Source organism: Anneissia japonica, unplaced genomic scaffold, assembly GCF_011630105.1.
Source record: "Anneissia japonica isolate Jap-2015-1 unplaced genomic scaffold, ASM1163010v1 scaffold9_len2422644_cov172, whole genome shotgun sequence".
Taxonomy (NCBI): domain Eukaryota; kingdom Metazoa; phylum Echinodermata; class Crinoidea; order Comatulida; family Comatulidae; genus Anneissia; species Anneissia japonica.
In genome coordinates, this window is record NW_022758107.1 from 700,691 (window position 1) to 720,878 (window position 20,188).

The following is a 20,188-nucleotide window of genomic DNA, read 5'->3' on the forward strand; positions in this document are numbered from 1 at the left end:
TATTGGCACAGACTTCAGGGAGACAATTGGTAATACAGCAGTCAAAACTTGCAAATATAGTGAATTTTCGGGAGCCTGGTTCACCTGAGTGCAGGAGACCTTCCTGATTTATGAGGCTACTTACGGGAGACTTTGGACAATTGTATAAAGGCAAATCACAGATATTGGTCACAGACAATTTCATAATATTGGACATTCCAACAATGGAGGTATTACTGAAAAGGAGATCACTCGGCAACAGATCCTTTGACGTGACAAACCAATGTGTTCCCCGCCTTTGGATCGTGCGTGGGCGTATTATTTTATTATTCACATTTTTTCGTTAGCAACGACATGTGTTTATACGCTTCAATACAGCAGTTGTGCGATAACCCGTTTGATTTTAACTCATTAAATATCTTTAAAATTAACAATGTTCCCCTGATTGGATTTTTTTGGACTTTTAGTGTGTTATTGGTTCGACTATAAAGTTAAGGCAGTGTAAAACAGAAAATTACTCTGATTTTGGATTTAATTTTCAAATAGTTAACCCTCGTTAACCCGAAAATGACTTAGTTAATATTATAATCCTCAATCATTCCTTTATTAACACCTGTTAAAATTAGAATTATCAAGTTTTATCCAATTTATTTAAGTTGAAATATACCATACTTTTAAAGCTGGTGTAAATGTTTCATTAAATTCGAAACTCTTATTTGTAGAAAATATTATTATGTTTGGTATTTTTTGAAAGATAAATGTGTTAGCTTCAAGGTGGAAATGATTGCGCAGCCATAGTGATTGACTGTAAGTTGTGCGCATTGAGAAAAGAAGGTGCTCTCCATTTCTCCATGTTCTTTCAATTTTTTGGTAAACTAAAGCCTGCTCAGCATTTGGTGGCGGGGAACACATCAGACTTCAAAGGCATCGCGCAAGCGTTCTTCACACGCAAAGGCAGCTTTGTTCTTGCCTCATTTAAATAGCACTGCGTGCGCAAAGCTTTTTCGAGTGATCTCCTTCTCAATAACATCTCCATGGTCCAACTTACATACTGCACTGGTGCCTGGCTATTCACAGTCAGTACCTATGCAAAACACAAGAAAATCAATCACACTTGATATAACCTTTGAATTCATTATTCAAGATAATACAGTAGAACCCCTATTAAGGGGACAACTTTGGGACCAAAAAAAAGTGTCCCCTTAAAAGTGGTGTCCTCTGAATTGGGGTTGGCCATTGTGTTAAAAGATATTGCTCATTTCATGGCTGAAAAAGTGTTCCTTTATAATAGGGGTGTCCCAAAGGAGGGGTTCTACTGTATATATATTTCATCAGTGAGTTACTGGGGAAGGTGTTTCTCAATAGAAAGTTTAATATCTAGATTACCAAAAAAAAAAAAAAAAATAAATCATAGTTTAAAAATCACAAATCATATCAAAGCCAAACAATTATTTGAACTATTCAAGATGTTCCAATATGGATTAAAATTAATTAATTCAGAAATGTCCTTAAATGAAAGACACATACCTCAGATTTGTTCCTTTCAAGAAGTTTATGAATAATGAACATCTGAAGCATGAGGAAGAGAGCACCAACGATGAGAATGAGAACAAGTGATGAAATTCTTCTCATCCTACAACTGTCTGCCCTTCAATTTATGATCAGCATTTCATCTAGCAGAAGAAAAATAAATTAGTTACAATTTAGGCCAAATACTTTCTGATACAGTAGGATATTTTGTTGAAATTTTTCTCCGCTTGATAATAGTCTTTTACTTGAATGTATAGACCTACTTCCCCTAACATCTAACCTTGACTTATTTGACCTCTGTCAGACAAAGCAACAAATTACAAAAAAAAAAGTATATACTGTATGAAGTTATATTGTTCACAATTACTTTACTGTAGATCTACTCACTATTAACTTTCCAATTCTAGTCTGCAACCTTAATCAGCATACGGATTCAAACAGTTCCACCATACATTACAGTCGGTAAGCTTCAGGCCCATGACCGAAAGAGTGGATGGCAGAGAACTGGGACTATTGTAGTATCACATTTCCAGGACGGATGGCCTGGATGCTCTGTACCGATGTCACCTTTCCAGGATAGCTGGTTGATCTAGATGATTTGTACTGATGGCACCTTTCCAGGATAGCTGGTTGATCTGGATGCTTTGTACCGATGGCACCTTTCCAGGATTGGCTGGTTGATCTGGATGCTTTGTACCAGTGGCACTTTGCCAGGATGGCTGGTTGATCTAGATGTAGATGCTCACCTTGATCTTCATTACAATAAATAGATTATGTTGAGAATGTTTATTTATGTATCACCACCACTTTTTTTTAAATAAAAATAGATCATCACTACATCAGAGAGCAAAAACAAAAATTGTTTTTTTTTTAACTTAATTATTATCATTTAATTTTTGTTTTTTGGTAAAGGTAATCTCATTGTTGCTACCACTCACTGTGGACTGTGGTTTGCTTTGTAATTACTATTAGTAACTATCATTTTGTTTTTAATCACTGTGGTTGTTGTTGTTTATCATTGTGGTTGTTGTTACTACTACCACCAGGCATTGTTGATGTGTTATTGTTTACAATCCTTTTTATAAATAATAATTTTTTTTTTGTTATTTTGTCATTGTTGTTGTTGACATCAATTGAAAATTATTTATCAGAAATCAATAGGGCTATTATAATACTATGTACTTCATGAGAATTCCAGTCGCTAAATCCTCACACGGCTAAGGCCATCTCTAACTAGTCGATCTTCCTAGGCATGGGCCACTAGCTAGCCTAGATGACCGCCTGGGCTAGCTAGAGGCCTAGTAGGTACGGTATGCCTAGGCCTATTCTTCATTAATAATCTTGGTTTCTTACTTACGTATCAGCCAAGCAACAATATCAACAGCAATATATATAATTATTGGCAACAAATAACACCTCAATAATGAGTATTTACTTTATGTGCATTTGGCTTGCTTGGCTCTGTCGCGTAGGAAGTGTTGTTGTTATTTAGGACGCCCCCAGGAGACCAACTTATATACAAGACAAAAAAAGAAGTGATACGAAATTTGGCACACTCAGAAAGTTCCCATTTATATAATGAGGGATGACCGTTGAGTTCAATTAATGTCCCCCTCGGCGGGAAAATGTCCCTCTGGTGTTTCCCGTAATAGGGAGTGTCCCAAATGAGAAATTCTATTGTATAGTTATTTTTAATTTGACATTAATAACTTACCTAATATTATTATAATAACTTAAATTATAAATCTGAATAAGAAAAAAACAAAAACAAAAATAAACGAAAAAAAAAAAAACCTTCCCGTCAAGTTCCGGACAGTTAAATCAATGAAAATAGCTAGCTTTCCTGTATTCAATTGCGCGCCTAGATCCTTAAATATCTGCAAAAAATTACAGATTTTGTAGTAAAATGTCTGTAAATTGGTATAAGGTGAAAACTACTTTTTCGATCTCATAGAAAGCTAATATGTATTTGATCGATGAGCTATTCAATTGAAATTTTATTTCTATTTGAAGTACTTTCCTTGTATTTTTGACTGATAGCACATCTTTAATCATCCTGCAAGAGGTCGGTGGAACAAATACATTTATTTTACTACGGCAATTTAATTGCTTTGGTTTTACCGTGAGGTGCTCGTTCACTATATATGATATCTCTATGGTTCCATGGTATTTTACCACAGATCCTAAGTAATCCTCCATGCTCTCATCGGGCTTTAAAATTTGAGGGCGGTATTGATGCAAATGACGTATAGGTATTGGGTGTGACATCATCATTAGTGCGAACATCCACGGCGGTGCCATTAATTGTACTTCCTGGTTTATCTTTGCTCGGTAGGCCAGAGGTCTGGGGTTGGATTGCGAAAAAGTGTGTGAAGACTCTGCGAGAAGAGGCAATCAAAGGACTGAAGATCAAGCATCCATTTTAGCCGGTTGTCTAATTGGAATCCTCGAAACTCATATATTGGAAGCGAATGAAATGCAAGAACAATCAGGGGGATAGGAAGCCGAGGTGGCAAGGTACATGCATGCTTGAGAAATGTTTGTGTGAAAGTTTCTGTACTCAATCATCGATTGATCACCCTCTATTATTATGTCTACTTCATTCAACAGTCAGACTCAAACCAAAGCTAGGCCTAGGCCCTAAGAGGAGGATTGCCAGGACCCAGGTTTTTCTATGATGAGTAGGCTAGGCCTAGATATGAGGCTTGATCTAGTACATTATCACGATCTTTTTTTTTATACCTATAGTGCAACACCATTCTTAGTAATACATTTTTTCCCAAACAACCGTAAAATCTGTAGACTGTATTGTAGAGTCGAAGAAGGAAGTATTGTTGGGGAGATATGAGGGTAAAGAGACACACCACCACCATTCATATATTGTAATCATATTCAAATAATTTTTATGATTTCTGACCATTCACGTCTTTGCTGTCGATGACCAAATTTTTAGGTAATCGTGGGTGGATTGAAATGTTTGGAAGTGGGGCCGATGAGACAACACTACCGGGGGTGGGGGGTCCGGGGAATTCCCTGCAAAATTTCTGATTTCTAGACGCCTGAAAATAAACTCAGAGGCGTTTTGGACGATCAACTATTTATTTTCTTTTTTTCTTTTTTCTGGTTTTATTTTCATCAGCAAATGGCAACAACAGCCAGTATAACGCCCGAAAATAGGGGTGTTTTGGACGATCGATTATTTATTTTTCTTTTTTCTTTTTTCTTTTCTTTTTTTTTTTAATTCTCCAAAAGTTGGTACAGGAGCCAGCCCGGCCCCCTAAATCCGCCCCTGGTGACTAGGCGCTTTGTGGATTGGAAGACACTTTTTAAAAAAGATTTCATTCCATTATTCCTTCTCAAGTTGATGGTTGTGGTAGTCGGTGATATCTCAGCAATATTTAAAATGCGCATGCCACTACACGCCAAGCACATCATCACAAAAATTAGTGAATATTTTCTAAGTGAATGCTATTATCTTTCTGATTTAATTTAAATATTTTTTGATTTATAGACATAGCTTTGAGGTTTTCTGGTTTTATTTTCATCAGCAAATGGCAACAACAGCCAATATTAAAGCTTATCAATTTACATTTAGTGCAGCCTTCAATTGGGTATGTTGTTAAACTCAATAATGAGCTTGTGGCCATCGATGCCATCATTTTGGATCAAAAGTAAGACTTGAAAAGTAAAAGAACTGGGACTTTAATCCAATACGTTATTTAAAAAGATTTAGAGAATCAAAATGTATAAACGCTGATTTGTGGTGGAGTGCACCAATATGACCAGGGGATGATGGTTTTACGAGAGAGGGCACACCAGCTAACAGGAGGTCCATCAGAAAATGAGCTTATTTCCTTCTAACTTGCATCGCCGTTTCAAAGCTGCAAAAAGTTTAAACTTGCATTCTTTAGGCCTACACATTAGATAGAGCCCTAATAATCTGGTTCCATAATACAGTAAGTGCTTATGGATTGGATTGGATTTCTTTGGTGTAGTACACTCCAAAGATAAAAAAGGTAAAAGGTAAAGGTAGGAGAATAACCCATAACTTGCAGCGTTATCGTGCTGAATTGCATATGGGCGTGGTCCGTGACCAACTAGCAGCCATAAAGAGGCGCTTCTTGGTAGATACACGTTCACATCGTTCCACAACGACAGGGGTTGAAATAAACCATAATATCGAGGTAACCCCCTACTCTTTCGAAAGATGCAATGGGTTCTTTAAAGTGCACACGAGCCAGATGTATACACTGGCTCATGTATTAAGTCCTTATCCGAAAAGACTTGGTTCTACCGACTGAACCATGGGCGAGGAGCGGCTGGAACCAGCGCCGATATTAAGGCTGTAGCTAGCGGCGCCCCTGCCTTACTGCTTGGCCACTCGACTCGCCTCAACCTACGGAAGTCCTGAGATTTATTTCCACTGGGGTCCTTCTGGTGGTGAATTGCACAGTACACCAGGAGACAATCCCACTGTTTTACTGGAGAGTGTATTAGTGTTCTTTAACGTGCACATGAGCCACTTTGCATACAGGAACAATGACTTAAACGTCTCATCTGAAAGACAACGCACTTTAGAAACTTGCATTGCAGCCCTCCAGCTGAAACAAAAGGAGGGCAGCGATGGGTGTTGAAACGGGGACCAAGAGATCTCCACGTTCATCGCACACAGTGGGTACCACCAGTGTAGCCGACTGAGCCAGCTGATCTCATCATAATGCATTTTTCGCATCCATTGTCTAAAATAAACTTGCTACAGCAGTTCACTTAAAATATACAAATTTTATCTAATGATTGCCTGATATTAGACTTTATCCAAATCTTGAGAGTTCTATAGGTTATTTAATCAATCAAGATTCTACATTTGATGCTGTGTTCATTAGAGCTTGTGAAAAATGATTTCACAACTTGTAACATGTGAGAACATGAGAAGAATGCATTCATGTGATTTTGACAAGCGCCCTCACATGGATGTGCGCCTAGGCCTAGCCTATGTAAAAAAGCTTGAATTAGGACTCTGTAAAGTGCATTCAGAACGTTATACAGTGCAAATCATGAGGTTGCAAATAAATACAAAAAACACTTTTTTTATCTGAAATAATATTACTTAAACAAGTTGCAATAAATACTGTACATCTGTTTGTGTTACATCTACCATTTTCCACACTACTTGTGCAAATCGAGGAAGAAAATTCTACTCGAGTTCACAACTTGTGTTTACAAGTTCACCGAACAGATAAACATGTTTCACAATTTTTGAACTGGGAAACACTGACTTCACGAGTTCTAATGAACACAGCATAATCTACCTGATTAAATCACTTATAGTATACAATGACATCAAAGTGTATTATAACAGATACAAGGAAGTTAGCAAGTTTTAACTTGTGTGCGCATATTGGCGCACACTTAGTTTAGTCCCATTAGAGAGTACTTTAAATGTAATCCTTGCTCTTTAACAATAATGAGTGGCCAGGAAGAACATGTATTTCTCCCCACTGAAGCCTAACTGTGGAATTTTCTGGAAATATCACATAACAAATAATACATTGATTTAAGGAGATACTTATGGTTGCAGTGGTGGCAGGTTGGGGGGATTTTCTGCTATCTCACCCCCCCCCCCCCACACCCAATCATATCAAACGCTTCAGTTAGGTTGACGCAGGGAATTTCCTCTTTTGGTAGTGTGCTGATCATGATCAGTACTAGCTCAATGTTTTAATTTTCCCTTATCTCTTGCCTTAAATTGTATCTCAAGTCTGCTACTGTATGGGAAAACATATTGGGGCACCTTAAATTTTTACCTTTCCCCTCACTTGGCCTCCACCTGCCCCAGTTTCAGATGCTGGTGCTACCACTGTGTGAATAACTTGTGACATGCAATGCCGTAGCCAGAATGTTCAAACAGTGCGGGACAGTATCAGAGTGGACCCACTTTACGCGTAAATTTAAAAATAATGTGGACCAATATTCTTATAAGTTTACTCATTTCACACAAAAATATGAAAAATCTGGACCTGTTTTCTTAAAATTTTATCCATTTTGGCTAAATATTAGAAATCTGGACCCATTGAAAAAAAAAATTGGCTCATTTTATGTATACAATTGCATAATTTGGACCCATTTTTAAAAATGTGGACCCTTATTTTGTGGACCCAAATAGACGAATTACGTGGGACTGTCCCAATAGCTGGCTACGGCATTGGTGACATCTCTATTAAAATATAGGCATATAGGCCTCGGCGAAAAATAAAACAGTATTAAAAGGACATGGATTTGCTCACATGACGCAAACCCATTTTGCGAAGTTGAGTCTGTGTGTAGTCTCACTTGAATTACATAATACCACCTGAGAGAGTGGAGGATGCTTCACATTGTGTTTTATTGATCTTATATTCAATGAGTACCATGGTTCAAGAAATCGATTAATGTGTACTCGGTGATGCAACGCCCTCTGCAGTTTGCCTGTGTGCAGACTGAGCTAATTTTATTATAAACACTGCATTCTCCATGGAGTAGCACCAGCCGCTGATGACAACCGACACAGGGTGTGACCGTGTTTGAGTAGGGAGAAATCATGAAATATTTATCATGATGTTTCACTAATGTGTTACTGTAGTTGCTAAGATGAAATATATACAGAAGTCCATGTATATTTCTTTTGTTATTCCATACAGTATGAAACAACTATGCATTTTTAAATCCATTAAGGTAATATTTAAATTGGTGTTATTGTTATTAACAGTATTATTGAGCAATTATGATTTGATCTATTGAACACATTTTTAGTATTAGCTACCGCAGTGAAGCAGAGCTATGTAGAGACTGTATAAACTTGTGTTGTATGTTGTCATTAGTCGTTGTAGCAAATTTATTTTTGGTATAGTCAAAGAGCCTATTTTACACAGAACCATGTCAGCAACATGCAACAACAGTACCAAAAATATAGGATATATATGGTACAAGTTAAAACAAGATACAAGGATATTTATTATCTTCAAAGATACAAAGAAATTTGGGCATTCTCAGTATTATATTCTTAGTTGATCAGCAGTGAATGTGACTCAATTAAATCATAGATGGACATGTTGGAACAGCCTTGAAGAGTGAATTTATTTAAAGCCTTTGAGGAGTTTTATGCAGTAATGGAACAGAAACAGATCTCAGTCATAACGCTCCTGCATATAATGTTCATCCCAACTGAGGAGTTTTAAATGCGGTAATACACCAGGAACTTGCGTGACACTGACAGAAAATGTTCTGACAAATCAGTCACTCTGGTGCTTTTTTCGCAGAGCATGCAGACAGCATATCTGTGAAATGTTGCATGCATTATGATGATTGTCATGCACTGGGTAAATGGATTGTATTGCATGTTTATCTTGATGTTACTTGACGTTAATTGCGTTCTGTGTAAATCTGGCATGGTATATTAATATAACATTCATTTTTCGAAGAGTATACAGATATGAAACGACATGGTTTGCCTGGATAGAGACTGGGCGAAACCCCAAACAATACTTGCTTCCTATCCTTCATAATATACAAAGTAGTACAAAAAACAATCAGAAAAATTAATCATATAAATAGAAAGATATAAAATGCTTAATTAAATCATTCTATATAATAAGAAATGTTAACTGAGTGTTATAACTAAAGTAGCAGTGCCGGATTAAGCATGGTCTGGCCTCAAGGCACATTTTGGAAATGGCCCAAAAATGTTAATTGAATGAACAGTAGAATGTCTCCGAGTTTTCTGGCCTAATAATACCGGAAAATAGAGTGTAAATAATATTGCAGTCCAACTTTTGATGGCCCATCATTTTTGCCTGGCCAACAAGGCTTGTGCCTTATTTGCCTAATGGTTAATCCGGCACTGTAAAGTAGGCAGTTCTTCCTACAGTGGAGTCTTGGAAAGGGCACAAAAGCAGAGTTGAGAAAAATATTGCTTTTGGCTTTCCAGAACTATCAAGAGGAAAAAAAACTGGTTAAATGTTTTCTCTTTTCTTTTAGGTAAATGATTGCTGAATAATTTTGTCAAGTGAGAACTTGGAAGAAGTTATATAGACTAGACTCAGTCTCTGATCAATATGGGTGAAATTGTTAAATATGAGGCTCTGTATGACTTCCCAAAGGACACAGAGGAGGACTTGCAGCTCTGTGCTGGGGACATTTTAACTGTCAGGAACCCCCTGAAACTTGATTACTTCCAAGGAACTATCGAGAAGCCGGTAGGATGGCTGACCGGTGTTAATGAGCGCTCGAAGGAAAGAGGAAGTTTTCCGGGTCCGTTTGTGAAATACGTTGATAAGATTGTTATACCGGCAAGGCGGCCGCCGGAAAGGCCCGTATCTTTTGATAAAGGCGTTGCTAACAACAGTGTTAACCATAGTAGACCTGATAACAAGGAACCGGAATTTGATGCCCAGTCAGAAAGGCCATCAAGTCCTGATCCCTCAGGTTATGTTACTGTCGGCAATGATACTGGTAAGTCCTAATACTGAATTATATTGTGTTGAGGTACTGTCTTCAGGGGCGGAGTTAAGGTGGGCCAACCCCCTCTCCCCCTCTCCCCTTTTTGGAAGGTAAAAAAAGAAAAAAAAAAGAAAGAAAAAATGGATCGTTGAAAACGGCTCAGAGATTATTTACGGAACACAAATATTTTGCGTGCGAATGCCTTTCTTCCCCACCCGGGTAGTGTTATTTTGATTTGGCAACCCCCTCTCCCCGCTTTCCAACATGGATCCGCCCCTGGTTTTACTTTTCAAGAATAGAAAAAATAGGGGAACATATTTAAAAAACTGATTAATATATAGGTAAAACAAAAATTACATTCTGTACTGTATTTAAAAAAAAAAAGAAGAATACTTAAGTCTTTAAAATGTGATGGATTCGGTATGTATTTACTTTTATACTTATTGTCTTAATGTAATTTTATCCAAGTGTTAGCAAGATATTGAACGGTTTTTATGTTGTACGTAACAAAGACCATTATTAATAGTGGACAACATTTTTTTTAGTTGTCACCTTAATAATTTATTAGTCATCTTTGGAACATCCCTATTAAGTGCATACAATACTTGGCTTCATCCTCAAGGTGTTTCCTTAATAGAACTCAACTATTAAAAATGTGTAAGATCGATGTCAGAGGACTAGACAGCTGGGGAAGGGGGGGAGAATTACGTTATTGTTGATGCAAGTCTTTGTATTATACAGTAGGCCTTAGTACCTTGTTTCGCTAACCTGCTTCCTAACAGTTGGTTCCAAATTTTTAAAATACAATTTTTGGCCTTAGTGTGCTCGCTGGCATGAATAAAATGAGACTGTTCGAAAATACAGTATAAACAAATTTCTTACATTTTTATCAAGCTTGCTGTCGCCATTAAATCTTATGTAAAAAAAAGGTATTTCTTCTCAATTCTGTAATATAAAATATATCATGATGCAATTGCTGCTTTTTAAATAAATCTTTATAAACTTGAAGATGTCAAAAATATTGCTTAAAAGATCATCTATTACATTTTTTACAGTAATTCCACACAAAATATTTTTTTTGCAAAAATTTAATGTTAATACAGTATTACTGCCCTGATTAGGAAAAAGATATTAATTGCATTTTTTTCAAAATTGAGATTTCTGTTTTATATGGTTTCTGGTGTTATTTTATGAATTGCGCAGACACGCAACATTACTGCCGTAGACAAAAATTAATATAATAAATATTTGGAATTGGCTACATATGTAAAGATGAGACTTTTTTTAATACATTTTTTTTTTTGCTCCTTCATCTGGATGTTTTTGGCAAACCTATTTGCTATAAGAAAACCAAATGTTTTTATTTTTGTTTTTTTACCGCCCTCGGATAATCTTGTGGGGTAATGCCTTCTTACAAATCAGAATTTGTTCTTTGTCATAAGACAAGACTTTTTTTTCACCTTGTTTAGTCAACCTGCCGAACGCAAATATATTTTATTTTATTTTATTTTTGACCAATTATCGCACCCACCACCACAAAAATTGGAAATTTCAGAAAAAAATAAACAATAAAAAAAAAAAAATTGTTACGCCCTCCGCTGCCTTAAAATCTCCAAAATTAAAATATGTATATTTATAAGTTTGAAGCATTTAACCATCCCATCTTATATTCACCAATAAAGTTTTATTTTTATTTTCTCCTCCGTCTGGATGTTTTTGGCAAAACTATTTGCTAAATAAGAAAACAAAATTTGTTTTATGCGAAACAAGGAATAAAAAAAAGTCTCATCTAAGGGCATTACAGAGTTGTGGATCTTACTGTAGGATGGGTTCACTTCTCGTGGCTGTCCTTTGTTCTCTGTGCAACATAGATCGGGCCATATACTGCGTCCTGGAATCCAGGTGACGATGACAACAACATAACTCACATGTGCAGGTTGATCCTACAGTAGTTGACACCATCACGTTATCAATTTTTCTGTCATCACGCAATTGAAAACATCCTATTCAACCTGATCTTTTTCGGTTGTGTTTAGTTTCACAATTTTAAAATAAGATAAAAACTCAAAATGCTTTATTAAATATTACAAAGACGGCTATAGAAAGTAGTAATAATGTGTTATTGATAGTCATGATTGTACTTATACGATTGCAAACAGGTAAGTTTTATTCTTCAAACAGTACAAACACTGTACTGTGTATGTTAATGGTTGAATCATCCCATCATTCTAGAAAAGGGACTGACCACAACAACCAATTTTATCTTTCTGCCGTTTGACAACATGTTAATGGATCACAATATATAGTATAACTTAACTGTCTAATTTATACATCAACTTAGTGCTTTCTGCTGTATTTCATTTGATTGTTTTTGACATTGAAGAGATGTACATATCATTCCATTTAAGCCAATCTAAATCTTTGCACTACATTAACACTGAGTAGCAATGAATAATTTCTTTGCATAGTTGATTAATTGTTATTTTCTTTTTCATTTTCAGAACGGCAGATAATACATGATTTAAATGATACGTACTTCATATCCCCGAAGCTCTGTTCGTATTGTAAGTTATTCTTTATTAAAGGAAGTGCCTGTCTTTCACTGTTATACTATAAAAAAGATAGTGAATGCAATGGAAAATCAATAAAACCAAATAAAATTACTTGTTTGTCGGCTTATAATAATGTGAAGTCTCACCGCAAAATGAGTCACATGGTAGAAAATCAAAAATTGAGTTACTTCCCAGGATAAATAGATTAAGAGATGTGAGCATTTAAAATAAAAAAATAAAAAAAATAAAAAAATTTAAAAGTTTAGGTATTTGTACTGTATTAGAACCACGTTTTGAGGAAGTCGGCCTCAAAGATAACTAACCTGTACAAATAATAGCGAAAATACAGAATACTGTACTGTATGTGCAGAGAAAACTTTTATTTTTAGTAAGAAAATTCACTAAAAAAGTATACACTGTGCAATCATAATATATAGGTGTCGAGTTATTAAAAAAAATATTAAAATCAAAATTTTGTAAAAGTTTTGACTTTTGACTCATTTTTGGTGAATGCCTTTATGATTTCACCAACAACACATCTCATTTTGTGGCCTCAAGACTTCACATATTTGTGAGAGAGAAACACCAAAGCATAATAATAAGCTTCATAATTTATGTACTATACTATGAGAATTAACCTATTTGTATGTTGAATATTAATGAAAAATCATTTCATTAAAAAAAAAAAAAGCATAATTTATGTACTATACTATGAGAATTCACCTATTTGTATGTTGAATATTAATGAAAAATCATTTCATTTAAAAAAAAAAAGCAATTAGATTAAATCTATACTAAACTTTAAAAATATAAAAATAGAATTGTTCAATTAAATGAACCATTAGGTCCTTTTTTAATTGAAAATTTGAAAGGGAAAAAATGTTCTTGGTCAATAATTAACAGACATCTAAATAATTAACATTTCTGTAGTCCAAGATTAGGTACGCCAAAAGGCAAGACTTTTGTTATACTCCACCTTGTTTTGCGAACTTATTTTTTTAAAGATTATTAGAGGAGGGCGGAAAGAAATTTAAAAAAAAAAAAAAATTTAAAGGTTTTATCATATTTAGCAAATTAATATTTTTGCCAAAAACTTCCAGACGGAGGAGAAAATAAAACTTTATGGGTGAATATAAATAGTGTAGTAATGGGATGGTTAAATGCTTTAAATTTATATGGAAGAAACATCTTATTTTTGAAGATTTCAAGGCAGAAGTGAGCATACAGTAACAAAAATAAGGAAAAACTTTATTTTTTTTAAATGCCATTTTTTCGTGGCGGCGTGTGTGCTAATTAGCCAAAAATAAAGCTTTATTTTTATTCGAAATGATCATCATTGGCAGGCTGCGGGTTTAACAATAAAAAGAGTCTTGTCTAACCTTTAAATTTGTGCCAGATAACTCAGGAATTGTTATTAGTAAAAACATCTGTAAATAATTAAAAACAATTTTTTTTTATCTGTGACCTATTGAAAGTTGGAAACAGTATTGGTATTACATATTCAATTCAAAGTTGTGTTCATTGAGGATAATTATTATTTTGTGTAAGCTTCAATATATTTTTGAATAATCACACCATTTTGAATTATCAAACCAAATTAGAGCATAATATGGATTTGTTTCAGTGTAACATGAAGGATTTACATTTAGAATAGAAATGTTGTCTCCTACACTTTAATAATCATGATTCAATTAATTATTCCTAAGCTGTCTGGATTCATGACCAGGAAGTTGTGACTACAAAATCTATGTAGTCTCTACTGTGTAATAGTAACTTGAGATATGACACAACCGCGACATCAGATCAGCATGAATTGCTGAATGGAAACTACAGATTTGCAAATCTTTGCTTGTACTGGGACTCCCATTTATGATCATTTGTACTTAGCAGCTTATTTTAGTTGGCTAAATTTGTGGTACCCACTGTGTGTGCGCTGACCTGTGGAGATCCTTAGGTACCGGGTACAATTCCATCTTCAGCTCTCCTTGTTTCAGCTGGAGAAAAAAATGGAGGGCAAAATTGCCCACTGTCCTTCGGAAGAGAGGCTTAAGCTGTTGGTCCTGTATGCAGCTGGGCTCATGTAGATAGGTAGAATAGATTTTAAAATTTCTATATCGCCGGTTAAAACGGAAGTTGTCACTAGCGCTTTACAATATATTACAGAATAAAGAGCAAAAATAAAATAATAATAATAATAATAATAATAATAATAATAATAAAAGAATGGTCAAGGACCCCATTGGAAATAAGTCTTCAGAATTTTGTGGCATATCCTTTGTATTCACACCACACAAAATACTGTATGCTGTTTCAATATTATGTAATATCAATCTCAATTTTAAGCAGGGTTTTCATTCCAAGACCCTGGCTGAGGCTCTAGGTGCCCTCTTGGTTCTTACCTCCCTCCCCCCCGGTCGGACTTGTTGGATCCCTGTCGGTCAATTTCTGATGACCAGGAGCCATACTGTACACATGGCTGAATATCAAGGACTAGCCCATACCGTAACTTAGATACACTGTAACAATGGAACAGGTTGTCAGTACAATATATGACCAGGAACCAAAGATATACAGTACTGATGGCCTTCGGAGAATCCTAACTTTAGTAGGATGTTGGGATTCATTGTTTGTTGTGTATTAACTATTATAGTGTTTGTCAATTGTGTATTTGATACAGTAGTGTACCGGAGAATATGGCATTTCCTTCACACAAATTTGGATGTAAAAGTAATTAAAGTTTGTACCAAACATGAATTTCTAGAAATTATGTTATCATTTCCTATTACTGTAGTTAAAATATATCTTATTATCTACTGAACTTCAGTTCCAGTCACAAAATTGTATTGTTTTTTTAAGCTGTTAAAGATAAATGATACAGCAAAACAAAAATTTGTGTTCAAAGAATTCTAACATCAATAGGATGTTAGGATTATTGTTGTTATGTATTAATATTATAGTGTTTGTCAATTGTGTATTATACTGTAGTGTAATGGAGAATATGGCATTTCCTTCACACAAATTTAGATGTAAACATAACTAATATTTGTATTCAACCATGAATTTTGACATATTATGTTTTTATTTCCTGTTACTGTAGTATTAAATACATAAATTATCTAGTGAACTTCAGTTGTTGAAATGACTATACAAGCAGTAAAGTGGATAATTAAAAGTAAATTCAGTGTTTATTTCTTTCTAAAAACTCAAGCAATTTTTTTTGTAATTAGCTTGTTTTAATACAAATATTATCAATTTATTGCCTTTTTATATTTTTATTAGGTAATGATTACATTTGGGGATGTGGTCTAGTTGGAAAGAGGTGTGATCGGTGCCAAAAAGTATTCCACCTCAACTGCTTACCATATTGTAATAAGTGCACATGTGACCAGAAAAGAGTGTACGAGGATGTATCCCAGCCAACAGTAAGTTATCTGTGTTAAAAAGGGTGCCTTTCTTTGTTCTTCATCATCAGATAATTAAATAAATTATAATAGTACTGTAGTATGTCTCATTCCCTTTCCTAGATCGTCACCGTTGCCATTGTCGTTATTAATATCCTTATCAACATCTTGATTGCTGTACCATCATCGTTCCTGCTGTTATACTGTAACTGTTGTCAGCAACATCACAACTATCATCACCATCATTACAACCGCTAATACCACCATCACCAACATTATTACCACCATCACCACCCCATCATCACCACCACCACAACCATCATCATTACCACCACCACCAATGATGCGACAAAAAAAAAAAAAAATGTTGTTATCCCCGCAACAATTTTCCCAAATTTTTTCTATGTGCCCTAAAGTAATTTTTTTTTTCTAGGTCATAACCGAGTGGACTGTTGAAGATGTTCTAAATTGGATGGCTGCCACAAATCTTTATCGGTATGCTGACCTATTCAAGACCAAGAAAGTTGATGGAAATATGCTTAAAAATTTAGACACAAACATGTTACTAGTAAGGCCAACTTTATCTATTCAGCATTTTGTCAGCCAATCTTTTTTTTTTTGTATCTATTTTTTAAATATTTTTTTCTTATCCTCTATCTCTCTTGATCCAGATATTTCCCAAGTGCATTCAGTCTTTTTTTCTTGTTAGTGTTTGCTTTACTAATTTAGAACTACCCACTGTGTGTACAGGAGGTCAAAGGTTTGTCGATGTGGCTTTTAGATGAATTCAGGATCAGACAGTCGACAGGAGCTAATGTCTGAGGTTTCTATTAAATTTGTCAATAATGCTTGAACTTTAAAATTCAATTTCTTATTTATTATTATTTAAATTAATCTTGCTGTAAGTCCAGACTTATAATGGGATATGTATTATTCAATTACTTTGCCTGCAGTATTGTCCCTTCAAATTATGTGACTCATGTACTCAGTATGAAATTGCTATATCGGCTCAGAATCATATGTTAGGACCGCATCGCTAGAATTGAATGTCGCTTGAATGCAGCCCCAATTTAGCTACATGTGTAAATAGCTTTGCTTTATCTCTGTTGAATATTTATAAATTGATTAATAGTCAATTTAAGGGTCTATGCTAAAAGTATTTACTATTATTATTATGCATCTGCCAACCCATTTAAGGGGTCTGCAAATAATAAGGAATGATATTTTTTTGTTATTTTTGAGTAAAATAATATTCCCTTTATTTAATTTTTATAATTGATTAACAAAGTATGTATAATCAATTAAATCCACCCCCACCCCCCAAAGTTTATTACTATTAGCTTGATTGATCAAGGTTTTTTTTTCATTTACTTGTTTAGAAAATGGGGATTAGTGATGAGTTCCATCGCAAATGTCTACTGATAACTAGAGATGAGCTAGTAAATGGTACTTCATTAGTCAAACAAACACCTCCTCAACTAGAAGACTCAAGTGATGGTAAGTACACCAATTGTGGCTATTATTAGCATAATAAAAAAAGATTATTAGGTGAGAGTTTTTTTCATACCTTGTTTACCAAACAAATTCTTTTAAAGATCATAGGAGGGTGAAAAAAAAAATTGTTTTCTTATATTTAGCAAAATTATTTTACTAAAGACATGTAGACGGAGGATAAAATTGAATATAAAAAACTGTTTTTTTTTTTTTTTTAATTTCCCTTTTTTTTAATCAGAAATCGCCGTTATTGTCGGAGGGTTCACTAAACACAGGTTAAAAAAGTCTTGCACTATCTTACTACACTGTTAGAGCAGTTTTCTTCATTTGTACAATTGTTACTGTACATTTTTGTACCATTTTATGCTTAAGTTATTTGTAATGTTCATTGGCCTTTTGTTATATACTGTATATTTTGTACACTATGATTTTTAGTTCCTATGCCTATAATGATTCTAAGGAATTATGGAAGGGGTTAAATAAAATAACTAATTATAAACGTAAGTCTAGTGTTACTCATTCAAAAGATAATAATCTTCCCCAGCAATTGAATGATTTTTTCTGTCGTTTTGAACCTCCCCTCCCTAGTGATGTTGACAATTGCGTTTCTCCTACTGAAGACAGTCGTATTAACACTGATTGTCCTTTAATTATTCCTGAAGAGGAAACGTGTAGGGAATTTCGAAGATGCAAGTCAACAAAATCTGCAGGTCCGGATGGTATTAGTCCATCTCTAGTTAAACACTGTTGCCGTCAGATCTCGTACATCTTCACATACATATTCAATTGTTCTCTCTTATCCCAGATTATTCCGCGTTGCTTCAAAGATTCAGTAATAATTCCAATACCGAAATGTTCCCCAATAATAACTCTTAACGATTATCGACCCATTGCTTTAACCTCTGTAATAATGAAATGTTTTGAACGCATTGTTCTAATTGGTTTGGAACAAATGCCTCTGGAAACCATTTTCCATGATCGGCTTCTTAAAAAGGCAGAGGCTATTATGGGCGACCAAACTCATCCTGCCTCAAACCTATTCCAATTGATGCGCAGTCGACGTTTTCGTTCATCGAAAGCCACTAAGGCTAGATTCAGGAATAGTTTCTTTCCTACAGCAATTAGGGCTCTAAATTGTAGGTAAATGTTTCATACTTTTGCACTTTGTTTCTTTGTTTGTGTTTGTTCTGCCTTTTGGAATGTGTTTTTACCACAGAGGAAAACAAATTTCTATGTTCTCCTGAACAATGACAATAAAATATGATTGATTGATAATGCAATAGGAACTATTGTAATCACTTTTCACTGTTTTCCCTGTGTGTAGTGTGTGCGTGTGTGTGTATATAGACATTTATGCAAATGCGCATGCATTAAAAAAACGTTTTCCGACATTTTGTTTTTCCTCGCGATGCGAAGTTCAGACAGGGCTCACGCTAACCGATCGGCAAGTCGTCATGGATGAAATTATTTTGGTTTTGCGGCAAAAAAAAAATCAACTGCTGTAGGCATAGGTATTTTGAAGAAGGCCTAATATAAAAAGAAGGTTTTAATACTTGTTGAAATACATCGTTTTTGCATTTAGATCTCCATTTTTCGCTACCTCCATGCGATGTTTTTTTCTGTTGTATGAGTCATATGAAGGTACTATATCGTCTAATACGTAAAATACATTTAAATAATGTGTGTAAAATTTAAGAATGCACCGTGTGAGTCGCTTTCTTTGTTATGCGGTAGTATACGTAGCAGAGTGACGGCAGCAAGGCTAGTCCTAGCCTAGGGCCTAGATCGTGTACGTTCTTGATCATTGTGATGAAAACTTCAGGTGACAGACGATTGGGCCCAACTGGTGTGGATGATCGGGCCCAAGCTATTTTCAAATAAATTGTAATCTAGTAGGCCACTGCCAGCTCCCCCACTCCTGATATCGTTCCAAACTACTGTAAAATGAAAATACTGTATACCTAGCTAGGCCTAGGCCCTAGGCCTAAGAAATTTTTTTAAAGAAATTTGCTAAAAATATTACTGTAATTTGCCTATCAAATTACATTACCAATGTGGTCTAAAATCACTATTTGGGGCCATAAAGACTCCCCCTGAATTTTTCAACCACCATCAAATTTGACCCAACCATATTTTCTGATTATGTCATTTATGATGACTTAATCAGAAAATATGGTTGGTTAAGTCATGTATCATGCATAGGAACGTTGAAGCCTGCAAGACTCTGGTTATTGTTGTTGTTGTTTTTATTAAATGTTAATAATATACTCTGCCAACAATGTAAAAAAAAAAAATATATTTGAAACAGTCAGCACCAGAATCGAAACCAAATTTACAATAACTAAGTCCCTTGATGCTAAGATCGGATGTTGCCCTATGGAATTTTACTGTACTGTAAGATAATTGCAGTGTTTGTATAGCATTGCTGTAATTATGTAAATAGAACCTGGATGCCAGAATCACCTGTTGCTCTAATGCAATTTTATATACTGTAACAGTAGTTGGCGTGTTGTTTAGCATCGTTGTAATTATGTAAATAGAACCCTGGATTCCATGAATACCTGTTGCTGTGATTGCATAAGATAGTTTCTATGTTTTATGGCATTGCATTAAATGCTTTCATTCAGGTACCTGGATGCTAGGTGGCTTTTAGCTCTAATTTAGTTTTTTCAGAGTACAGTAATCATTTTTCATGTTGCACATTATATACCGACTACATAGATTCCAGGTATTTGATTGGTTAAGAGCCAGGCAATA

The 20,188-nt window shown here is 34.9% G+C and overlaps 2 protein-coding genes across 3 annotated transcripts in view; one reads left to right on the forward strand and one right to left on the reverse strand.

Moving 5' to 3' along the window:
- Nucleotides 1-2,999, reverse strand: part of LOC117125164 (fukutin-like) — a 15,761-nt gene extending 12,762 nt beyond the window's left edge. The window contains exons 1-4 of one of the 2 annotated variants that reach the window (XM_033271571.1): nt 2,863-2,999; nt 1,897-2,261; nt 1,507-1,652; nt 1,028-1,063 (exon numbers count right to left, since the gene is read on the reverse strand). In XM_033271571.1, coding sequence (XP_033127462.1) covers nt 1,028-1,063; nt 1,507-1,611 — 141 coding nt within the window. In that variant the 5' untranslated portion in view covers nt 1,612-1,652; nt 1,897-2,261; nt 2,863-2,999. The remainder of the gene's footprint in view (nt 1-1,027; nt 1,064-1,506; nt 1,653-1,896; nt 2,262-2,862) is intronic. The other variant, XM_033271570.1, reaches the window with a different exon arrangement.
- Nucleotides 3,000-3,783: 784 nt separating this feature from the next.
- The window catches only part of LOC117125052 (phosphatidylinositol 3-kinase regulatory subunit alpha-like), a 29,656-nt gene continuing 13,251 nt past the window's right edge, over nt 3,784-20,188 (forward strand). The window contains exons 1-6 of the mRNA XM_033271420.1: nt 3,784-4,026; nt 9,523-9,996; nt 12,486-12,548; nt 15,816-15,958; nt 16,371-16,505; nt 17,317-17,434. Coding sequence (XP_033127311.1) covers nt 9,600-9,996; nt 12,486-12,548; nt 15,816-15,958; nt 16,371-16,505; nt 17,317-17,434 — 856 coding nt within the window. The 5' untranslated portion in view covers nt 3,784-4,026; nt 9,523-9,599. The remainder of the gene's footprint in view (nt 4,027-9,522; nt 9,997-12,485; nt 12,549-15,815; nt 15,959-16,370; nt 16,506-17,316; nt 17,435-20,188) is intronic.